At 32.5% G+C, this 24,303-nt stretch overlaps 1 protein-coding gene across 1 annotated transcript; it reads right to left on the bottom strand.

The window, feature by feature from the left end:
- On the bottom strand, positions 6,973-20,686 carry LOC109724009 (nodal modulator 1-like). The gene is given in 28 exon segments (XM_020252593.1): positions 6,973-7,455; positions 7,573-7,646; positions 8,007-8,065; positions 8,068-8,359; positions 8,951-9,179; positions 9,278-9,369; positions 9,752-9,979; positions 10,223-10,471; positions 10,550-10,595; positions 11,163-11,413; positions 11,510-11,623; positions 11,731-11,931; positions 12,051-12,227; positions 12,316-12,444; positions 13,555-13,632; positions 13,722-13,817; positions 14,409-14,480; positions 14,871-14,999; positions 15,763-15,878; positions 16,095-16,251; positions 17,058-17,141; positions 17,218-17,279; positions 18,145-18,314; positions 18,441-18,505; positions 18,620-18,676; positions 19,285-19,371; positions 20,135-20,197; positions 20,365-20,686. Coding segments are annotated over 28 exon segments (3,615 nt in total). The 5' UTR covers positions 20,497-20,686; the 3' UTR covers positions 6,973-7,349.

Genomic DNA, 24,303 nt, shown 5'->3' with positions numbered 1-24,303 from the left:
AAAAAATAAATAAATAAATAAATAAATAAATAAATAATGTGGGCTCCAATTTTAGAGAGAGAGAGAGAGATAGAGAGAGAGAAGCCGGTGGTGGAAAGAGGGCGGTCGCGATGGGCGCCCCTAGGCCCCCTACATCACGTGGCGCCCATCGCCTCAGTCCCCAAATAAGTTGTTTGGGAACGGATGCCCATCAAATTTTTGTTATCATACAAATCCTTACAAATATAATGAATTATAAATATGTCCTTACAAAGTTCAATTTGTTTATATTGTTTTTCGAAAAGTCCTGATGTTTTCACATATATCCTTTTAATTTGCTATCGTTAGAAAACTGTTTATTTTTTTAATTTTATTATGACAAATATGTTCCTTCAAAATAATAACAATATAATATAAAAAAAGTAAAAATAACAAAAATTAATTAGGATTAAGTTTTTAACCTATGATTAACTAAAATTTTCTAATAAATTCTAATGATAGAGATATATTTAAAAATATAGAATTTTTGCAGAAACAACACAAAAAAATTAAACTTTATAGTAATATATTTATCATTTATTATATCGGTTAAAAAAATTATATATAATAAAAATATTTTTTTTATTAACCATAATGGAACTGATAAATTTGGGAGGAATATTTTTGTTGATTGAAAACGTCACGTCAGGAATGTAACCAATATATTCTAGACTTTTTTTTTTTTCCCGCACGACCTCGAACACGTGCGACTACGCCACGTCGGATGAGTCGCGGCACGTCGGATGAGAGTTTTCCATTTACAATAGGAAGAAAGATCAAACACCCCTAAACTTCGGAGCTATGTGAAAAAGGCCCTGAACTTGTACTTTTGCATGCTTCTAAATTTTACCAGTCCTTTTCAGAAAACAGGAAAAATACTAATTGAGCAATTTTGTGACGCTTCAAAACACATTAAAATGTGTCCTTTTTTTTATTCTAACGCATGAAAAAAAATTTTAAACTCTTAATTCAACTTATCCTTTAATCGTTATGCTTTATTTTTATCTGTAAAAACGTAAAAAGTATTTTTTTTAAAAAAAATATATTATGAAGTTTCACAAGATTATTAATAAGATGTGCCTCTTTTTTATTCATGGTTGTCAAACTTCAAGGGATTATTCAGCAACGATGTAAAAGTTAGGAGGTGTCTATGCAATTATCCCTGTACAGCGCGCGGTGCTAGAAATTGTTGCCTGGACCATGTCTAAAAGCCGGTCCAGGTACAGAATCTTTGCTGGGAATCTTTTTTTGATCTAGCAACCACAACTGTTCCCTTTCTCTAATTCAAAATTTATTTTTCTAAATAATTAATGGAATTATTTGATGGAAAGGAGGGTATCCTATCCCTTCTTATTAAAGTTATAATAAATCATAAAAAGGATCTCTATACTGATTTTGTTTTGCTTTTTTGATGTTTGGAAAGCAACCGCTGGTTAAAACTAAAAGAAAAAAAATAATAAAAAAACCACAAAGAAACATATTATAATTTAATCGTAAAAAATATATCGAATTCGCCTGAGTTACGAATCATAATCAGTTGACTACCAACCTTTCCAAAATTTGATTTTACCAATCTAACCTTTCAATTTAGTTTATTTAAGTCAGTTAACGATACTTCGACTTCAAAATTTGAATACATTATTTATCTTTACAGATTTAGCCAGTGCACTTCATACAATATTCGTAACTATAAATGCACAAAAGCAAATAATTAATTTAAATTTTAAAATTAAGATGTCGTTGACTGATTCAAATAAAGCAAATTAAAATATTGGATAGTAAAATTAAAATTATGAAAAATTAGATAGTCAGATCAAAATTATTTATAGTTAAGATAAAATTTAATCTTTTCACGTTCAATAATTTATTGCCTTAAGATAAGAATTCATATGTCATGTGAAAAAAAAGGTAAACTTCAAATATTACCTCCGTGGTTTCGTACTTTTTTACTTTAGTACCTTATAATTTAAAGTGTATCAACTTAGTGTCATATGGTTTTATTTTTATCTTTTCGTCAGCTTTTTCGTTAATATTTTGTTAAATTATATACAAAAAAATCTTCAGATACCCCACCTAGGTTTATCGAATATTCACTTTAGTACCCTTTAGTTTTAACTTTGTTACTGATTTCGCAGGGTACAAATGTAAAAAAATATGCAATTACAGGGTGTTGTTTGAAGTTTTTCCAAAAAAAAAAAAAAAACTTCTTAGTCTTTGTACATCACATCAACTAGCCCAGCATCTTTATTATCTGCTCTGTACTTCATCTCATCACTGAAAAGACGCAACGTGCGGCAATCAGTTCTCTACATTCAGGAGGAAAAATTCTAGAATGCAACGGGTATATTAGTGACGTGGCGTAACAAACCAATCAAATTAATTCTTTTAAAAATATATGTCCCATCATGATTGTAAAAAAGTATTTTTATTATACTTTTGCTTGAAAAGAAGGAATGTGATTGGCTTGTTATTAATGACGTGGTGCAAGTGTGACAGTGTAGAATTCCTCATTCAGGAGGGTGGTAAAAACGATTTTTAAATTATTAGATAATAACCGATCATCCATAGAATAAGTGGCAAAGAGCTTGATTATTAATATCCGAGATTCCAAGTTCGAATTCTAATTGATTCACATTTCCAGCTATGTTTATTTCTAAATAAAATAAACAAAACGAATAGCGTGTCATCTATCTCTCAAAAAAAAATTATTAGATAATACAATATCATAGTCCGTGTTAAATTATCTTAATTTTAAAAATAAATATTTAAACTCTCGCATGTCATTTAAATGTTAACTTTTCGTATAAGGTTACTATTTTTTGGATGAATTTTTGGTGTAAAAAAAGAGGAGGAGATCTGAGTTATTGGAAACCAAAACTGAGTGGAGCATTCGCTATCACGATCTAAGAGACAAGTAGTGACTAGCAGTGGCGACTTTGTACAGTTTAGAGTGGGATCAATTAATCCTAAAAGTAGAATTTATTTTGTGTTAATTTCACTTTGCTGACTAATTAATAACCATTTTACTTTAATGAATAAAGACCGTCTTTTGCTATTGCATGATATTTTTTTAAATGTTATAAACTTTGAATCCCAAGTTAAAAAAAAAAACATATTTACACTTTTTTTTTTCAAAATAAATAATTTGAGTAAAAAGAAATTTAATCTCACATGTCATCTTGTGTCGTTTTCAAAATATAAATATATATTCAAAATAATTGTAATATATTTTTGTATGCAATATTTTTTAATAATTATAATTATAATTTTTTATTTTTTATTTTTTATTTTATTTTTTCCAAAAAAATTTCTGAATGGGCTGCTGAAGACTGGTCGTAATCTTCGGACAAAAATTCTATGGGCAGCGTGCCCAAACTAATTAGTTTGGGCNACCATAATTGTAATTTTTTAAATTTTTTAAAATTGTAACTTAATATGTTAGCATATATGTTATGATTTAAAATTTATATGGTCTATAATTCATGATTATTGATTTAGAAAATTAAAATTTTAAAATAAATTTATTTTTGGTTTCGTGGAATAGCATGGATAATTTTTATTATTCCTAATTTTTTTTCAAAACCAAATAGAATTTAAAATTTTAATTTCTACAATGATAACTCCTAAAAAAATAAATAAATTATTACATAAAATTATAATTTTAAAAATTAAAAATTTAAAATTACAATTATGGTGTACCTGGTATAGATGCACCAGGTGCACCCAGAAAGTTCCACCGCTCTCCCCATTACTGGGAGAGCAGTGGTGGATGGGCGCCGCGTGGCACCTGCGCCATGCGGCGCCCATCCGGCAGCGTGCCCAAACTAATTAGTTTGGGCACGCTGCCCATAGAATTTTTGTCCGTAATCTTCTATGTACTATACATTAATGTCTGTGAGCTTGATTGTTGCATGGATAGGTGCACCTATCCTCTCCAGTTTCTTCGCTGTACATAATTCTCTAACAACTGTTAACATTGTCTGCACCGAATGTGTGTATATATATATATATATATATATATATATATAGAGAGAGAGAGAGAGAGAGAGAGAGAGAGAGAGAGAGCAGGGCTGCTGTGCTCTCAGGAACACGGAGACCTCCTCCGTGCTCCTGAGCTATTTTCGATGATGAAATTTTTGAATCGACGATCGGCTCTGTTAGACTTGATCTAGCGTATTTGAAGTTTCTAGAAAATATATTTTGCGATTGTTTGATATCATTTATTTAGTGATTGAAAGGATTCAAAATCAACAATTTTTAACAGTTAATATCTGCCGTTTTCAAGTTTAACGGTGTAGAAGTATTCAAATCAGATAAAATTTTGATACAAAATTCTTTATACTATCTACAATAAGATCAATATTCCTGATCGAAAATTTTAGTGCTATATCACCACTTTTTATACAATTTTTATTTTCAGCCGTTAAAAATTATTGATTTGGAATCCTTTCGATTGATAGGTAAATGATATCGAAAAATCGCAAAAATTATTTTCTAGAAACTTCAAATACGCTAGATCAAATTTAACGGAACCGATTGCCGACTCGGAAATTCTATCATCGAAAACGGCTCAGGAGCCGGAGGCCTCCGTGCTTCTTAGATATCTCTCTCTCTCTCTCTCTCTCTCTCTCTCTATATATATATATATATATATATATATATACTATATCTTCAAACTCGTATATTAGAGATTTCTAATATAGATAATGTATTATACATAATGTATTATATTTAAGTGAAACTCTTTAGATATTATAAATCACATATATTTACTTAGATTTAGCTTTTAGAAATATCAATAATCCAATATAAGGTTTGGAGTATGAAATACAAAAGTCCATCAGGTGCAAGCAATGATTTCTCCTTCAAAGCACCCAACCGCCCACCCCCACCCCCACCCCCACCAACTCTTGGATTGGGAGGTTATAAAGATTACAACACCCAAAAATTATAGACTTAGAATTTATTTACAAGAGGTAAAAATTCACTCTTGGATTGGGAGGTTATAAAGATTACAACACCCAAATATTATGGACTTAGAATTTATTTACAATAGGTAAAAAATTCTGTAGCTGTTCGTAAATTTGAGTTTGGTCATTCAATTTTAACATTTTAATAAAAAATTTCTTAACTTATTTCTAATGCAAAGAGAGAGGGACATATCGAATAGCTGATATGTTCCTACAAAGTTCAACTTTTTATTTGTATCATTGCAAAAAAATTTTCGTTTTTAAATATGTCCCTACTATTATGATCCTTTAGAAGAATATAATTAACCATGAATAAAATAATTAATTCTGATTAGTGAATGAGTTAATTTGATCTTTTTACCCCTCTTATATTATTGGGTAAAATGCTTTTTTTGGAGGACATTTCTGTATAATTGAAAATTTTGAAGGGATATATTTGTAAAAACAAATATCATTTTATTTAACTGATATTAAAGTAAACGGTGCTAGCAAACCAGAAAGATAAATATAAATATCATTGAACTTTTGTAGGGATAAAATACGAATATATCTGTTATTTGATATGTTTACGAAGAGCTGCATGTAATTAATCCTAGAATTTTTGTGGTCCATGTTAATTTGCTTGTCTTTTTTTTTTGTAATTAAAATATTAAAATAACCGTAACAGCTCTTAAACGAAGAGCGTAAATTATACACTTCTATAAAAAATTTGAGTGACTACATTCATACTCCATTATATCAAGTGCGACAAATTTGGATTTTTACAAAATATAATTCCAATAATTTAAAACTTTAAATAATCTTTTTAGTCTTTAGCAAAATAATAATAATAATAATAATAATGATAATAAGACTAGTTTGTTAATCATAAACTTCAGGCGAGCTAAGTTGCAAAATTACAACTCAAAAAAACAGCAAACCTAACGGCACTCCAAGGGATTTTGAAATGAGGTTCGTAATTATTACAGATAATTGAAAAGTTATGCGTACGACGCAAAAAGAAAAATCGTTATAAGTCTCATCGAGTGCACAAAAGAGCCATGCAGTGTTTTTTTTTTTTTTTTTTGAGAGAAATAGGTAGCACGTTACCCGCTTCATTTATTTTATTTATAAATAAACTTAGCTAAAAATATGAATTAAATAGAATTCGAACTTGAGATCTCGAGTACCAACCACCAAGCTCAAGTACCAACCACCGAGCTCTTTGACACTTGCTCTAAGGACGGTCGGTAGAGCCATGCAGTGTTAGGTAGATAAAAGTTAGCTCGAACGAATTTACCTTTTACCCTTGTAATCGGAGTTGGGGTACATTTCCGCGGAGGGACATGTTTTCTGTATACAGAGAATATTATATATATATATATATATATATATATATATATATATATATATATATATATAACATCCATCCATCCAAAATTGAGCCTTTTTAAATTTTAAACAGCGTTTGGATGAGGATATATAAAATTACTCCATTTTAGATGTACAAGTGGCAACGCTCTTTGGAGAATGCAGCAGATTTATGCTTTCCTCAGGAAGGAAAAATTTTAGAATGTAACGAATATATTGATGACATGGCGTAACAAATCAATCAAATATTTTCTTTTAGGAATACATGTCCCATCATAATTGTAAAAAAATATTTTTATTGTACTTTTGTTTGAAAAGAAGAAATGTGAATGGCTTATTATTTACGACGTGGTGCAAGTATGACAGTGTAGAATTCCTCCTCAGGAAGACACAGACCGCTCTACAAGATTACGAGGGATACGGATCCGATGGTACCCGATAGCAAGAAATTTTGGAAAACTGAGGGACTAGATAGCAAAATTTTCAACAAATTTATATATTCAAATACTGTTCCTCAAATACTCAACCTTGCATGAAAGCACAGAACCAAAACCAGAACAAGAACCAAAAAATTAAAGAGAAATCCTATCTATCCACCCCAAAGTCGATATAAATAAATCACACACTACAATCCTTAAGGTGGAATTTCCCCACTTGCAACATCAATGATGTATGGATTACATCCCAAAGAGGATGCACTGTCGGCATTTCTCAAAAATAAGTGATCACATTGCCCGGCAAATGTCTACAACATTCCTGTAACTTTCATCAGCGAGTTCCAAAATCCACCGTGTGATCGGTTAAAAGCAACAAAATTAGCAATGGAAGTCGACTATACATGGTCTCAAGCTACTAAAAGGAGAAATTGGATCAAAATTTACAGGTCATGATAATAGTACAAACCCTGGATTCGAAATGAGTAGGAAAAATATAAACTCTATTGCTAGATGATACAGAGATAAGAGTTATAAAGTCATTAGAACAACTGGATCATTTCGAGGAGACAACTCACTATGCTCTCTTTCGCAAAACCATCTTCCGTGGCTCCTTTTTACCAGGGATGGTATTTGAACCTAATGGAGCCATTCCTACGGCCACTTGGTACAAGTCCTTCAATCTGTAGAAGCAAATATCAAAGTAAACCCTCCATACACAAGACAGAGCAAAAAAGTTAAAAGAAAAAGAAAAAAAGAGAAGCAGATGGAAATAGCAAGCATATCCAATATTGACTAACCTTGGCATACTGAGGAAGAGAAGGATAACAGAAACTCCTACGATAAGAGGGAAAACTGGTGCAGGTGTCAATTCCTGCAAATTTCAAGGAGAATTTTGTAACTGTACAAAGAAATGCCAATTCAAAAGACAAACCTTATCTAGTTTGATGATTTTCTTTGTCATTGCGTAGATACTATACCAAACAAATCCTCAGACAGAAAAAAAAGTATAAAATTCTTATATTTATTCATTATTTGTTTTCTCCAAAAAATACAGTTACCCAATGACACATCGACTGCTGATGAACAGTTAGGGAACATTAATTTTCTTGACAGAAGAAGGAAATTATTAGAAACAAGAAAAGGAAATCTAAGGACTCAAGATCAGCATACAGATTAGCTTAAGTCGACATGCAACTTCATAGGGAAAATACAAATAGAAAATGGAAATTACCTGCTTGTGATGGTGTTCCCCAGTTTTATACTTCAGAGGGCCTACATGAATTCCTGCTTTTCCAAGTCGACTTCGACTATCTCCGATTCAAAAATGTGAGTATTTGATGGAGGCCGGGATTGAAGCCGGACAAGGTGCTTACCCTTGGGCAAATCACGTACTTCGAAGTAGGATGACAGTGGCAAAGGAATGACCGACTGTATCTTAGATGGGTCATTGGATGATCGGATTTCAACGGATAAATGTGGCCGCAATACATCAAGGTCGCTTCCTTCAACATGGCCACTTAAAATGGTAATTTCCGGTTGCTCAAACACAACGAAGTCCACACCTTTGATATCTTCAGAACCAACCTAACAATGAGAACAGAAATTCTTAGGTTTGAAACTTCTATATAAAAAAAAGAACATAAGATTTGGAAAATTGGGGAAAAAAAAAAGGTGCCAAAAAGCATGCTGATGACAATAACTACTAGTATAAGCAGCTCAAGCATACAAGATTTCTAAACAATGAAGCAGAGAGAAATTAATGCATGCTTGCTGAACAACAATTAGTGATGTAAATGACCACAAATAACCAATCATGGTGAGAGAGCATCGTACCACATAAAAGAGCAAATAAGTTGATTGAAGGTAAGTTCTAGTTGTTAACTCTCCAAACATTATGTTCAAATATCCTCTTACGGAGTACGGCATGCAATGATATGATTTCTTCTATTTTCCAATGCAATTAATCCTGCTCATCAATTCAATCAATGACATTTATCGAACAGTTCCTAGTCGCAAACGTTTTGTTCATAATTAAAACAATTAAATCCAAATAATACAGTTGCCAGTTTGATGCTATGCCTATTTAAAACAAAATAATTGGCAGACGGTGTTTTCCAGCCCAAGAGAATATCCACTCATACAAACCCACAAAAATTAATTAGGGAAGCAACTTACATTGACAGCAACATATTCTGGAGAAGCACGTTCAATGGCCACAGCTCCAAGGTTTTCCTTAGCCACAGCTCTAATTAAATAAGTTGTATCAGGGAGAAGTCCTCTGAGACGAAAGTTTCCTAAATTATCAGTTGTTGCCTCCTCATAAAATCCTTTGGTTTCTGACCGTGCTTCAACAAATACACCTTCCTTTGGTACACCAGAAAGTAATGTCACAGAGCCCATGGCACTGTCCAAAAACAAAATAAATGATGTAATTTAGTTTCATGTATGTTCATATTTGCATGATAAAAGTTGTAAACCACATTGATGACAAAATCTACAAACCTGTAAGCAACACGAGTTGCTCGGAAATCAACAACTCTAGACTCTCCAGATTCTAAATCTATTGCAACTGCTGCCGGGGAAAAGGAATACTCCTATGGAAGGAAAGTAGAGAGGTTCATCAAACACAGTACCACATAAAATAGAACTTAACGACACTCGCCAATTTAGGCAAGCAAGATATAAAGAAAATGATTCACTTTTTAAATAATTTACATACTTCTATTTGTCATATCTGAAATGCAAATCTACTTATAAATTACAAAGGAAGCTCCTGATATCTGCATGTCTAAAGAATTTTCAGAACTAACAAAGTTGCTTGAAAAAGTATATTTAGGCAAGCAGAACTAGAACCTAAAAGAAAGGGCTAATTGAGCGGTTAAATAAAAGCAGGGTTTTTTCATTCAGATATGCAATATCAGTCTATCAAACTTCTAGCAAACATATTTCAGGATAAAGTAGAGAAGGTATAAGCACCTTTAGTAGTGGGCGGAGATAGAAACTTCCAGGAAATAAGTTATCAAATGAGAAAGGGCCACTGGCACCACTAACTGAGTTCTTCCTGTAACCATCTTCACCACTCAAGGATAACAATACAGATGGAAGTAAATCACCTTCTTTTTCACCATAGATGCGAACCAAAATCTGACCAAGTTTCTGACAAGTAAAAGAATTCGGCCCTGCTTGTTTGATATGATAACCTGGCTGCATATCATTGAAAAGGTATCAGATAATAAACGACATAATAATGACTAAGAAAACTTGGCATTGCATGACAGACAAAATGACAAGGCCAATAACAGTGTTAAAAACTTGCTGAAGTGACTCGTACATGCATTATGCACCAACTTTTTAGCATTAATAGATATTCATCTTTTCACAGAGTCCCTTTAATATATATCTGAGCAATCAACTTTACCAAAACATAACATTCAATTAAGTACTAACCTTGGAAGCTTCAATATTGTAACTTATATCATCATATAAAGGGCCGGCAGAAAATGAACCATCAGAGCTAGTCTCCATCTGAAGTGCTAAGCCTCCTTTATCTAAAGGAGCGTAAGTGCTTTTTTCTGTTGCTATAACCCTGATACTGACGCCAGATAGGGCTGGAGACACAGAACCTTCAAGGTATAAACCAACTCTACCAACAATAGCAGGGATGGTATCCTGACATCCGCTGATGGTAACCGACGACTGTCAATATAAGTAAATATCAGAAATAATGAACATGCCATGTGAAATGTAGGAAGAAACAAGCATCGGAAACCTTACCTGGCGCTGTGTAGGATAAAATAGGATCTTCTTCTCCCTTCTAGTACTGCAATTGAAGAAGCAGGTAAGACTTTGAAAATATAACCTTACATCAGCCATATACCATCATTTAGCTATTAATTAACACATTCTTCACATCCATTGAAGCAAGATTAGGAACAATGGCAGCTGCATACTGGCCATGAACCTGAATGTTCTGGAATGCATTTAAAAGAGGATAATAGGAAGACAAATTAGACAGCTTGGGAAAACTTTTCATGAAATCCTAATATCAGAACTATGCAGCAGACTCCAATAAGTTGGCACTGAAGCCATTTTGTTTCATTTTGTCATTGTTCTCGCAAAATCTTAGTTGAAAAATAAGGGCGTAGAAGCCCAACCAATATATATAGACATACGCAAAGTCGGTGAAAAGATACCTCTCCATATTTACATGTAAGATTTAAGACATAGTCATCCACATGTACTGACTAATAAAGTCAGAACGATTAAGCAGAGTAAAATAATTAAAAAGTGACTGGAGCAACACACACACACACACACACACACACACACACACACACAAAAAGAAAAAAAACATGCTTTTTTATGATGCTATGAACTGATTATCTACCTGGAATCCCGTGGGACAAAAATGAAGTCTCCTCCAAGATCAGCCCAGGTTGAGTATTCATATACGACCATGCCATTTTGGTCGCTCTTATCCAAAGCAAACCTAGTAGAGATTGTCTCTATAAAACTTCCGTCTCTCTTAAATGCATCAACAACAACATATTCGGATAAGTCAACTGCGTCACGATGCAAGCTAGAATCCACATGAATTTCTCCTTTAACAAGATATTTCTTTCCACTGAGATAAATAGGCTACAGGAACAAAGTAGTGTTAGAAAGTAAACAGGATGCAATACTGCAAACCCGACAAAGATAAAGAAGCGGATGAAACTCAAAAAAATGCCTTACCATTTGATTCAAGGTATCAAATTCTATTGACGGCGTACCAAAGGAAATGCAAGAGTGAACAAAATGAAGCTCATGCTTCCCAGGATTCTCTACGCAAATTCTTTGTGGTCCTTGCTGCACATCAGTATCAGAAAGTCAAGCAGATTTTTCCACGTGAATGTTAGTATAATATAAAGCAGTAGACAAGCATCTTGGACACAATCATTATTGAAAGAAGCTACCTTTATCAGCAAGCCATATTGGGAAGAATCAGATTGGCGAATGTAAGCATCTGTGTCATGTGTTGAGATTATGTCTATCCAATAACCTTTCTGGACAAAAACAATTCCGGTCACATCCTCACTGCCAACATCTAAATCAATAGACTTCTGATCCCAGCACCAGTTATCCTCAGATTTTGTGGATGATGGAGTTTGCTTGATCTAAAGTTACATTGAATTAAAAAAGGGAGGATAAACTAACACAAGATCAACTGGCTATATAACATTGGGCTAACAACACAAATCCTCATAGCTGAAATGCTTTATAAGATGCAATATACCTCAAGCTGATATTTTCCAGGAAAGACTTTTGTAAACATAAAGTCACTACTCTCATGACTCAAGGTGGTTGTCTTGCTTTCTTGATTGATTTCACCTGCTACTCTCACAAGTGAAAGGGAAATATTTGGGTTGCATTTCTCCTTGCAAATTACTTTACCATCAATATTGACCTGAGACTGAATGACCGGAGAAAATCCAAAGATAGGATAAGAATATAAAGACCGACATAACAAAATGACTGAAAAGTTAAAGCCTCAGGCATACCTGGAAAAATTCCACATCAAGCAAAGGGCTATTCACCTTTACATCAACAAATGATGGAGAAAACATCATCATACCAGAACTCTCAGAATCCACTGCTAATGCAGACAATCGATATTCACCAGCTGGAACCTACATTATTTTAGTCCAATGAGGCAATGACATTGACAATATTTATGGGAAGAGAAAAAGGAAGCAATGATAGAAGACATTAAAATAGCCACACCAAACTGATAACAAACTGATCAGCATGGGAACAAAGATTTGAAGTTGAATATGGTTAACCAAGATAGTTAGAAAAGAGATGCCAAAGTGACAAGAAGTATCAGATTATAAGAACTAACAAAACTTGCTCAGAACAACAGAAGAAAAGAAATTAAGCAAGTTCTAGCATCTATCAGTTAAAAATAGATAAAAACAAAAGGAATACATTGAAAAATGATTCATATTCCCTATTTTCCTCAGTGAAAAACACAGAAGAGCTAACATTACTGCCTGTGAGTTTATCAATGCTTCACAATTTTCTTTCAGAAAAATAAAGCAAAATATATTCATGAATTTTTGTTACAAATTTACACCAGACTAGTGCAAATAAAACTTTCTAATTTAATTTAAAGGCACTTAGGGACAAATTACAAAACAAATGACTGGGTAGTTTGCCTTTTCTGTGCACTACCAAGGGAACAGGAAGGGTCTGCAACTAAAAAGGAATTTAATGTTGGTTTCAGCTAACAGTTTCTTTAGGTTCACCATAAATAGAGTGACAACATTCTGCTTTTTAATGTTGGATTTAGCTACATAAACAGGGGGAAAAAAAAATTGCTGAGATACATAATTCACATCTCAATAGAAACAGGAAGAGAGTAAAGCCAGTGATCTACACACCTTAAACAAGATACTGTTTCCTAAGTATATACTGTTCATCATAGGGTAGTGATAATTGCTTCATGCATACATGTATAGAGCTGAGCTAGAACCTTATCTATAGGGTTAGTAACCCTATTCAACAAAGGAAATAAATTTATCTATATAGGAATTGAACACCGATCATGATTTACTTCAATAAAGCTAGCAAAACAATGAATCTACTGATGCTAAAAAGGCAACATCAAGTAAAGCCGAGAATATTTCAATTCACAATGGATAGCAGCATTAGCATGCCTCCTATAGATATTCACTAAAAAGCAACTAGAAGTGGGTAGATTATGCAATTAGCAAGTGTGCTATTGGAGCTGTAAGTACCTCAAAGCAAAAACTTCCATTCTCATTTACTAGTTTCTTCTGAGGCTTGACATTTTCAGGCCCATGTGTCAATGTCACCTACCATAATCATCAAAGTTAACATATAAAGTATATAAATTTATAAATGATCTCCACAAAGCAAAGGATTTGTTTCAGTAGAAAACTACCATTGCTTTTGAATTTGCTGTAACAATTCGAACAGAACCACATAAATCATAGTAAGCCGCCTTTATGTCATCAATGGAAGCCATGTTTGGCAGCACCTAGATACAAGGTACAATAAATTTCCATTTTGTTAGTGAATCGCGATGTAATGAAGAAGAGGATACATTAGCATAATTATGAAATAACATAATACAAAAATTCAATTGCGCAGTAGGTGTAACCTAAGAGTTCACACTTTAGAATGAGTTCAAGTAAACAGCTGGACTTCAAAATTTAAGAGCTTTATCTTTTTTTAACACATCTGTTATAGTGTGATGCAAATATTTTACAAACGTCTGTTATTAGTTTGATGCAAATATTTTTCTGTAAAATAACCTCTCGGATCATGCATATCACATCAGATGGTTTAAATTTCCAAATTACAGCCTCTATTTGTGTAAGCATTAACCATCCAGTTCACAATCATTGTAGACTATACAACGTCACAGACAAGCAAATATCCATGTACACAGTTCCAAATTCAAATTGGAAACAAATGTGCTGAACAACACAATGCGCACGTACAGACCAGCAGCATAGCATGTGCTATAGCATAGCATAAACTATGCCGAGTGGTACCAGAGCATGCTGTAAAAAATAATTCATGACTGCAATGAAAATAATAGTAGGTTTGTTTCTTAGACTCTTACCAAGAAATTCTCCAGACTATTGAACTTGTAATGGTCCTTCTCAGCTGTAATGGAGTACTCCTTGGATGTAACCTAGGAGAAGGACAATAAAGAGAACAACTTACAAAAAACAAAATAGAAGGCAAAACAACAAAGAATATAATTATGAAGGTGCATTGGTTCAACGTGAAGAAACACTAGATTTGATTAAAAGCATGAACTACATAAGAATTGAAGTTTAACAAGGAAAAAAAGATCCTCCAAATCCTAGCTCCCATTGCATTAAGATTATAATAGGCATCAGCAGAATAATATATAACTAAGGCGAAAACAATTTATAAAATGAAATATCTAAAGATTGGTCTGCTTTAATATGATATTATTTTCCTAAAGACATTCACTGATATTATGCTTCTAATTCTCAGATGAATAATAAAATTAAAACCATGCAAGCGTATTCCAGTTATCAATATAGGATTATACCTGATCAAGCTTGTAATATCCTAGATTATCTGTCATTGCTCTGAGCTGGCCATCAACCCTAATTTTGACGCCCTCCACCCCAGTACCGCTGGTGTCAACAACACGACCCCCAACAGAAAATCCAGTAACCTGGAGAGAAAAATTAAAATAAATTGAATATTATGTCATTTTAAGGTAGAAGAGAAAGATGAGTGTTATGGGAATAGATCTTCTACTAAAGGCGGCACAACAAAAAGTAATCAGAATTGTAATATCACCCAAAAATCTATTTTTCCACATAGCAAATTCAACTTAGCAACCTCTATGCAAGCCAAAGAAGTTCATCTATTATTATTATGTTCATTAAGGATGAAACAAAGCATTTCATTTGTAAGGTGATCAGGAACATAGGAAGATAAAGAGTAGTCCAAATAGTCCAAATATCAGCAATCAGACCAAACTAACATTTCAATGTTTTACCGACCGTCCCTAGAGCAAGTGGCAAAGGGCTTGGTGGTTGGTACCCGATACCCAAGTTCGAATCCTAGTTGATTCACATTTCCAGTTAAGTTTATTTCTAAATGAAATAAACGAAGCGGGTAGCGTGCTACCTATCTCTCAAAAAAAAAAAAAAAAAAAAAAAAAACATTTCAATGTTTTGAGCTGATTGACATTTACAGAGTGCCTTTTAACTCCACATAAATAAAACCGTTAAAAATAACTCATTGATTTCATAAATTATAATTGTCTCCCCAGCAACAAAAATGCCACAGGGATGCATCAAAAGAATGAATCGTGGAGATAAACTTGGCATACGATTAATAGATGTAAAGGATTAGATTACTTATCTAAGCGTAGCATACAACATTACTCCAAAATCCTTTAAGGCCATGTAAGCATAAATAATCCATACCTGAAATTTTTGAGGGACCTTTAAGTGACTGTGCTCTACTGAAACGACTGCTAAAGGAGGCGAGACATCAAAAATTGTATTCTCCCCTTTGTAGTAAGGCAAAAGTTCGTAGACGCCTATGAAACACCACAACAATAATAACATGAGAATTGAACTCAAAATGATTTTTCCAAGAGAAATAAAATTAATGAACACACTAACAAGAAACTTATAACAGCAGTTCGATCTGAGCAAACGCAATTATAGATATATATCCAGGCCCATAGAAAAATCTATAGCTACACTAATTCATGAGCGGAGCTACAAAATCATGAGCAACTGAAAAAACATACCACAAGGTATCGATCTAAATGTAAACTTCCCATCCGCATCAGTAACTGCATGACAAAGAACACCTTGCCTAGGGGCATTACCAGAACCTTGTGGACAATGCACCTCTGACACATCATCAGAATACAAATACATATGTACTCCTAAAATTGGGTTCCCCTGCCACAAGAGAAATCTATTAATGTCTAACAGCATAAAAATCTCATGCATAGTAATTTCTTTAAAATCAAGTACAAATTGACTCGTATGAGTAACAGCAGAGGACATGTATAAGATTGGCTTTGCAACTTCGAATCTCATTTGGCAAGGTAATTCCAGCAGTAACGCAGTTCGCTCAGCAGCATTAGCTTGAGAGCCATGATTTCCTAGAGTTCTGCATTTACACATAGACCTAACCACCAACCTAGAACAAATTTCTTCAGGCATAGCAAAGCATCATCATTTTCATATATGACCAACTCAAATCATTCTATAATGCGCTCAGCCAGTGGTTAAGCACTGGTTATGTGAGTCCAGTGCAGTTAGCTCAGCATCATTACCTTGAGAGCCATGATTTCCTAGAGTTCTGCATTTACGCATAGACCTAGCCACCAACCTAGAACAAATTTCTTCAGGCATAGCAAAGCATCATCATTTTCATGTATGACCAACTCAAATCGTCCTATAATGTGCTCAGCCAGTGGTTAAGCACTGGTTATGTGAGGCTGGTGCGCAAGGAGAATGCACCCGGGCCCTATTAAGAAGCTTGTGAAGTTAGTAATGCACTGACGACTCCATGAATGAGGTAGGAATTCAAGGGACGGTAGAATCTAGAGCCCACTGTAACGACATTGCATTTTCATTTTAAGTCACAATCATATAGACTAATATTAGTAGAAGTTGTAACACAAGAGAACAAATAAATATAAATGAATATACTAAAATGCCAGTGCAAACATGCTGAGAACAATTATTTGCTACGATACCTGTGCAACTACAAAACCATGAAGATCATAGCCAGCTGCAAAGAAGACATCATCTACCACTACATTTCCAAAGCCCAAATTTACCTACATAGACCAATATTTAGTGCACAGGAAAGATCATATGGTTCCGTAGAAGAAACAGCAGCAGATTATCTCAGACCTCCGGTGACCCTCCAAGCTTAATTTCTAAATCTGGATGGGAAGCCTGTAATTTGTATTTTCCTGGACAAGATAACAAAAAGGTGAAGCACACAAAATTGTCAATCGGAAAAGGCATGCATCACAAGAAATGGGCAAATGGAAATCAATCTAGTGCATGATAGCTAATAGAATTATAGTAAGTTGGCAATCTTCATATACCGTTGCTCGTCTGTGATGAAATATTACGCAACACCTAAGAACAAATATCATAACCCCTATAGGAGAGACATCAATATTATTCAAACTACTCAGGTCTCATCCCCTGCGGACAGAGTCCTTCATGAAAGAACTCCTAATGTAAGACAAACATAACAAATTTAACTGACTCCAGCCGTCAACATATCAGCCTTCAGAGATGGTGGTACATTATTAAATAGAGAATTAGAGAAACTTGCACTGAATCCAAGTGCCCACTATAGATTGCTTCCACTATTCACCAAAAAAAAAAGAAATATTTCAAAAGCAAACAATTAACACAAAAGATCCAGTTATGGATTATATTATATCTCTAATTAACTAGTAATGCAATTATGAAAAAAAAGAGATGATTTTACTCAAATGAAATCTGAAAATCATAACTATATGATTTTGCGAAGTAATCAAGAGATCAATAAGATGAATTTATAAATCAAATGTCATGAGAATACGGAAAGGAAATTTACATATTGCCCTAAGAATGTAATAGATATTAACAAAGTCAAGCCCCTGATACAACAGTTTTACACAGTAAGATAAGCTCAAAGTTGGAACCTAAAAACTTATGGAGGAAAAAAAATAATTAACTCAAATAGATGTGCAGAATGATGTATTTATTTGCCCACCTACTTCATATATTGTCAGCTTCTTTTCCTTTTCTAGTTTAAACGAAACATAGAAAGTACCAAACCTGGAAGTATATTTGTGAATGAATAATCCCCTCTTGCTGACGTGAGAACAGATGCAATAACATCATCAGAGGGGGATAATAGCTCCACTTTAACACCAGAAGGCCCTCTATCCTTTAAGGAGCAACTCTCACCGCCAACAGCTCCCACAACCTTTCCTGATATCATGAACCTACAAGTATACAAAGCCCCAAGCGAGACAAGTAAGACATGCAGCATATGCTTACAAATGAAGTGAGGTCCCACTACAGAAGAAACAGAGAAAAAGGATGAGCAAAAAGGGCAACACTAAACCAACCCTGTGAACCGGAAATTTATATCTGCATTTCCATTGCATCCATTGTGATCAACAACAACAGGAACCTGAAATTTGACAACCACAGCCAAAATTTGTGGAAATGGAAACTTATTAGCTAAGAACACTGCATAGAAAAAACATTGTTAAATCCAAGAAAACAGATTGTGATACCAACTCACATTATTTGGCTCCCATGACCACCCATTAGGCCCCTTCACTCTAAGAATAAAAGAACCCTGCAAAACACGTTGTAATAGTGACAAATAATTAATATAGAGAATGACAGTAACTAAGAAGAGTACTGCTAAGTTCAAACAGGTAAGACAACTTGAAAGTTAGGTATTCTGGCAGATTCTTGACATATTAAAAATAACATAAGTACTATTATTCTAGTCGACAACCCCAGAAACCCATCTAGCGTACTCAACCACCAGCAAAGTTACATGATAACACTTGGCCTTTTGCTTTTTGAATGTCTACGCTTGGGAAAAAGAAAAGATCACAAACTTTCCACACATCTAACATAAAGAAATTTGTGTCTTACTCATAAGTGAGAAAAAATTGAATTACAGCGACAGAGATAATTGGCCTTTTTCTTTTTAATGTAGTGAATGAGTTTTTTTTTCCCCCTCTTCAAACATCCAATGTGATTATAGAGAACTATGAATATAAATTCAATAAAATTGTTAGGGCATAACAACATATAGGCAACAAATGCAGCTTTCATGGTGTTAAGTTGGTGATGTTATTATATCTAACACTTTGTTTCTCGAGTTTAAGGACATCTATCAAGATATCATAATCAAGAACAAGTGAGGAAAGCAGCGTAATGGTAGATTCGTACCTTGTCATATACTGGGATAAAGTAATAACCATTAGGAGCACACTGAGTCCTCTCCTTTACCAATCCATCTGTCGTGCATAGCTCAACCTAAATTATACTGCTCTATTAGATTTGCTAACCAAAAGACCAGATGACGCACAGAATAATATGAGATAGCACCACCTTGATAGAACAGTTTCCACAATATAGTGTCAGTGCAAAAGCAATCATAAGCATTCATGGAGGATTATAAATAGTTGATGATCACGATCGGAAGAGTTTCAGAGAGAAGGCATGGAATCCCCTCTGCTTACAAGCTCTTTCTTTTTTCATGTTATGTAGATTGTACATGTAAGCATGCTGCAGAGAGGTCGATATTATTTACATGTCAATATACAGATGGTAAAAACATAAGCTTCAGGCACAAGGCATATGTTCCTATAGAAAATTGTGTGCTTAAAACATTCTTCAACAGCTAATACATTCCACAGAAGGATTTCCATGCCAGTCGTCATAGTCTGACGTGGTCTACACATACCACCCATGTAGCCCGTGCCAATGAAAACGGGCTGCTCATCCGGAGCTGACATATAAAGAGGGTCTATGCCAACTGCCAAGATATGCTGAATGGTGTGCCGTGCCAGTGGCGGACCAGTATGCCCCGCACCGGCAGCATGGCAAACCTTGGTTCCACATTAAACCAAAAACGCAACGCATCACGTTTATTTCCTTTATATTTTTCTTAGGAGGGAACTGGTGTACAAGTTCAATTTGAACATGAACTTAGTAGATAAGACATATGTAGGTTGCAATAGTTATTTGAACACCATAATCGGCATAACATCGTAGTTTTTGCTAAATAAAACAATACCGTGATGTCTGAGTAGTCCAACTTCACAGAAGCCTTCCTCGACTTAACCAAATGTGAACTCGCCTGGGAAAAACCGAAGTTTAAGAAAGATAGAACATAAAAGCAACAAGCTCCCGCATAAGAATGAATCAATCGGGTATCTAACCAGGCTCAATTGATCAAAGATCCCAAATCACTAAATTCAACTCATCGACACTAAATTTACAGCATCAGAGGATTCAGAGCCTCACCTCGACGAATCCGCCGCAGCCATGGATATCATCAGCTGCAGCAGAGGAGGCGAAAAGAACGATCGCGAGGTAGAAGAAGAGAGCAGTGATCGCCACTATTCTCGATCCGGGGACTAGGGATCCGATCGCCATGAGTGGACCGAGAGAGAAGAGATCGCCAAAGGATTCGCGAGGGACGATGAGGTGGATCTCTCCCTCTTCCCCTCTCTCTCCCCCACGGCTTCTACTGGAGCAAAAACCCTAGCACAGTGAACACTACTTCGCGGATCCAGAGCCCATGCCCGTGGGGGGATCGGAGAGTCGGACTCTCGGAGGGCCCTCACGGGTTTTATAGAGGCCCGATGTTTCGGAAGGGGGAGGGGACAGGCGTGGAAGGGGACGGGGAGATCTCTCTCTATGAATCGCGCACCGTTCATCTTCGTTGACACCATGATGGATACTGTTCATCTTTGGCGACGCCGTGATGGACGGTGGATATGAATGCGGATGCATGATGGACGGCATTGATGGACAGTGGTGAGAGCACGAAAAGGTTAAGGCCCGTTTAGATATCCCTAAAAACATATGCTACACTTCAAAAAAATGACGTAAATTTTGAAGTATACTTAAACTATACTCCACAAAATAGAGTAAAATTATAATTTGCTCTAACAAAAAAAAAATAATTTCATCATTCTTGGACTAATATGCATCAAGTTCTAACTTTTAAATTCCAACATAAAATTTTAAATTTCAACATAGATTTGAAATTTTAAATTTTATAATTTTAATTTATATTCAAATTTTAAATTTTATAATTTAATTTATATTCAAATTTTTATTTTAAAATTTAAAATTTGAATTTTAAATTTTAATTACCAAAAATTAGTTTTTTTAATTTCAAAATATAAATGTCAAATTTTAAATTTTAAAATTTTCTAAATTTATAAATTCAAATTTTAATTTTTTGAATATCAAATTTTAAATTTATTTTACAAATATTAAATTTCAAATTTTAAATTTCAAATTTTATATTTTATAATTTCAATTTTTAATTCTCAATTTTTAATTTTCAAATTTAATTTTTAAATTTTAAATTTTAAATTTCAATTTTCATTTTAAATTTTAGTTTTTAAAATTTAAATTTTAAATTTCAAATATCAAATTTTAAACTTCAAATTTTAAATTTTAAATTTAAATTTAAAAATTTAAATTTAAAATTTCAAATTTCAAATTTCAAATATCAAATTTTAAACTTCAAATTTTAAATTTTAAATTTCAATTTTCAAATTTTAATTTTCAAATTTTAAATTTTAAATTTTAAATTTCAAATTTCAAACTTTAATTTTCAAATTATAACTTTTACATTTTAAATTTTAAATTTGAAATTTAAAATTTCAAATCTCAAATCTCATANGGGCAAAAATGCATCAAGTTTTAACTTTTAAATTTCAACATAGATTTCAAATTTTAAAATTTAAAATTTTAAAATTAAATTTAGATTTTTATATTTAAATTTTTAATTTTCAAATTTTAAATTTTAAATTTCACATTTCATATTTAAAATTTAAAATTTCACATTTCACATATCAAATTTTAAAATTTAAATTTTATTGAAATTTTAAATTTTAAATTTTAAATGTATATAGACCCCCCACCTATAGAAATCTCTAAAAAGGCCCCTTACTTTTACACCCCATTTTGAATGGGTACAAGACGAGGGATGAGGGGGTTATCCCCCCTCTTGTACCCAAATACAATTTGAGGGGGTGGAACAAGGGGTGGAACACTTGATCCACCCCTTCCGGGTAGAGAGAGAGAGAGAAAGATTTTTAATTTTAATTTTAATTTTTAAAATTTAAAATTTAGTTTTTTAAAATTTAAATTTATAATTTTAAATTTTAAATTTTAATGTTTAAATTATAAATTTGATATTTGTAATTTTTAATCTTTAAATTTAATTTTTTAGATTTAAAATTTAAAATTTTATATTTTATATCTTTCAAATTTAAATTTGATCTTAAATTTAAAATTTGATATTTAAAATTTAAGTTTAGAAAATTATAAGTTTTAATTTTAATTTCAAAATTTAAAATTTAAAAGTTAAAATTTTTAATTTAAAATTATTAGTTTAAAATGTTAAATTCAACTATAGAGGTAAAATTATTATTTTCTATCTATAACTATCAACTATTCCACCTTATACTCAGATTTTCATCAAAACACAATTTTTCTAGTTCCAGCTTACACTCATATTTTCATCCAAAGAAAAAAATACCCTTGTTCCTACGAAAATCCATTCTTGTACCTATCCCCGGTATAACTAGTTCTTGCTTATACCCGAACCAAACGAAGCCTTAATTTTTTGAATTGACCTCTCTCTCAAAAAGGAATAATTTTTTTTGACTAAATCAGGGATTTATCAAATTTATTTTTTTCATAAAAAAATATAAGAATCCAAATCATTAAATTTTTATTAGAAAATTTTATTGAATTGTTCATATAAAGATCAGCACGTTGAGTTTTGAATTTAAGAATCATAATATTGTTCATTTTTAGCTATTCATTTTACGCCCACTTAATTTATAAAAAAAAAATTCTTAACAATTATAAAATTTATTTTAGATATTTTAAATAATTTAAATCATGTTTGATGACATAAGTTGTCAATTTCAATGGACTATTATCTAGAAAATAGAACTTGGATATTAATGTCTAATGAACACCGTAGTATCCTATCTCAACTTTTTTAATTTGCATCTTTTTTGGCTTGTATATGCAAAATTTATATAAACCGTGCAATATATATTATTCAGATTTTTATAACCAAAATAGTTTAAGGGGTCCATACGTATTCATAACAAAATTATGCTATGTTAAAGTATATATTATAATCTAATCAGATGTGTGAAAGCACGTAAAGATCGTAATACTAGTTGTAATTTGTAAATAATAACTATGGCTTAATAATCAAATGTTTCTTTACTAAGAAAGGTCTAGGCTATAGTGCCAAAGCTAGATTTTGAATAATAAATAAATAAATAAATTCATAAATATATTTTAAAACAAAAAAATTTAAAAAATTGTGGTGGTTCATTTGCACGGCCTATGATTATGCTGAAGTCAGGCCGTTGAACTAGAGTCTAGAGTAGAACATATTCTGTAACCGCACCTCAATTTTAATATCTTTTCTTTGGTTGACATTTTTCAAATTTTAATTTGAATTTTGTTAGTTAGTTAAGATTAAGTTTTTTTTTTTATAAAAAAAATGAACTCTGTCACCCATTAGTTATTATTTTTCCTATTTTATTTATTAATAAGTAATTGAAATTGATAAGTTCAATATTTTTTTTTTATAAATTTGACAAATATTTCTAATTTAGTTAATAAAACTTTTTAGTTAAAAAAAAGTTTAGAAGTGTCAATCAAGGAAAAAAAAAGTAAAAACGTATAAAACTTACGTGAACTACGGACCATTTTGAGTTGGTTATCTAACTTTTTAAAATATAATTTTACTATTTAATCTTTCAATTGCCTGATTTAAATTAGTCAATAATATTTTCAACTTCAAAATTTAAGCTAATTATTTTAATAAATTTGTAGTTACGAGAATTACATGAGTTATACAAAAAAATTGTAAAGATAAACAAAAAAATATAAAATTTTAAGTCAAATTACTATTAACCGATTCAAATTAAATAATTTAAAAAATTAAATATTTAAATTAAGAATTTAAAGTTTATATAACTGACTCAAAATAGTTTATAGTAAAATTAAAAATTTTAAAGTTTAGATAACTGACTCAAAATAGTTTATAGTTCAGATAAATTTTGTATAATTTTATATAAAAAAAAAAAAAGGTGCATTTCGAGAATTTCCTATAACCGAGGGGATATTCAGGCATTTTCACTTTATTTATTTTCTATAAATGCTTGTCACTCAGAGACCAGGACACGAGCT

Source organism: Ananas comosus, linkage group 18 (assembly GCF_001540865.1).
Source record: "Ananas comosus cultivar F153 linkage group 18, ASM154086v1, whole genome shotgun sequence".
Taxonomy (NCBI): Eukaryota; Viridiplantae; Streptophyta; class Magnoliopsida; order Poales; family Bromeliaceae; genus Ananas; species Ananas comosus.
This window is presented reverse-complemented; position numbering and strand designations above follow the sequence as displayed.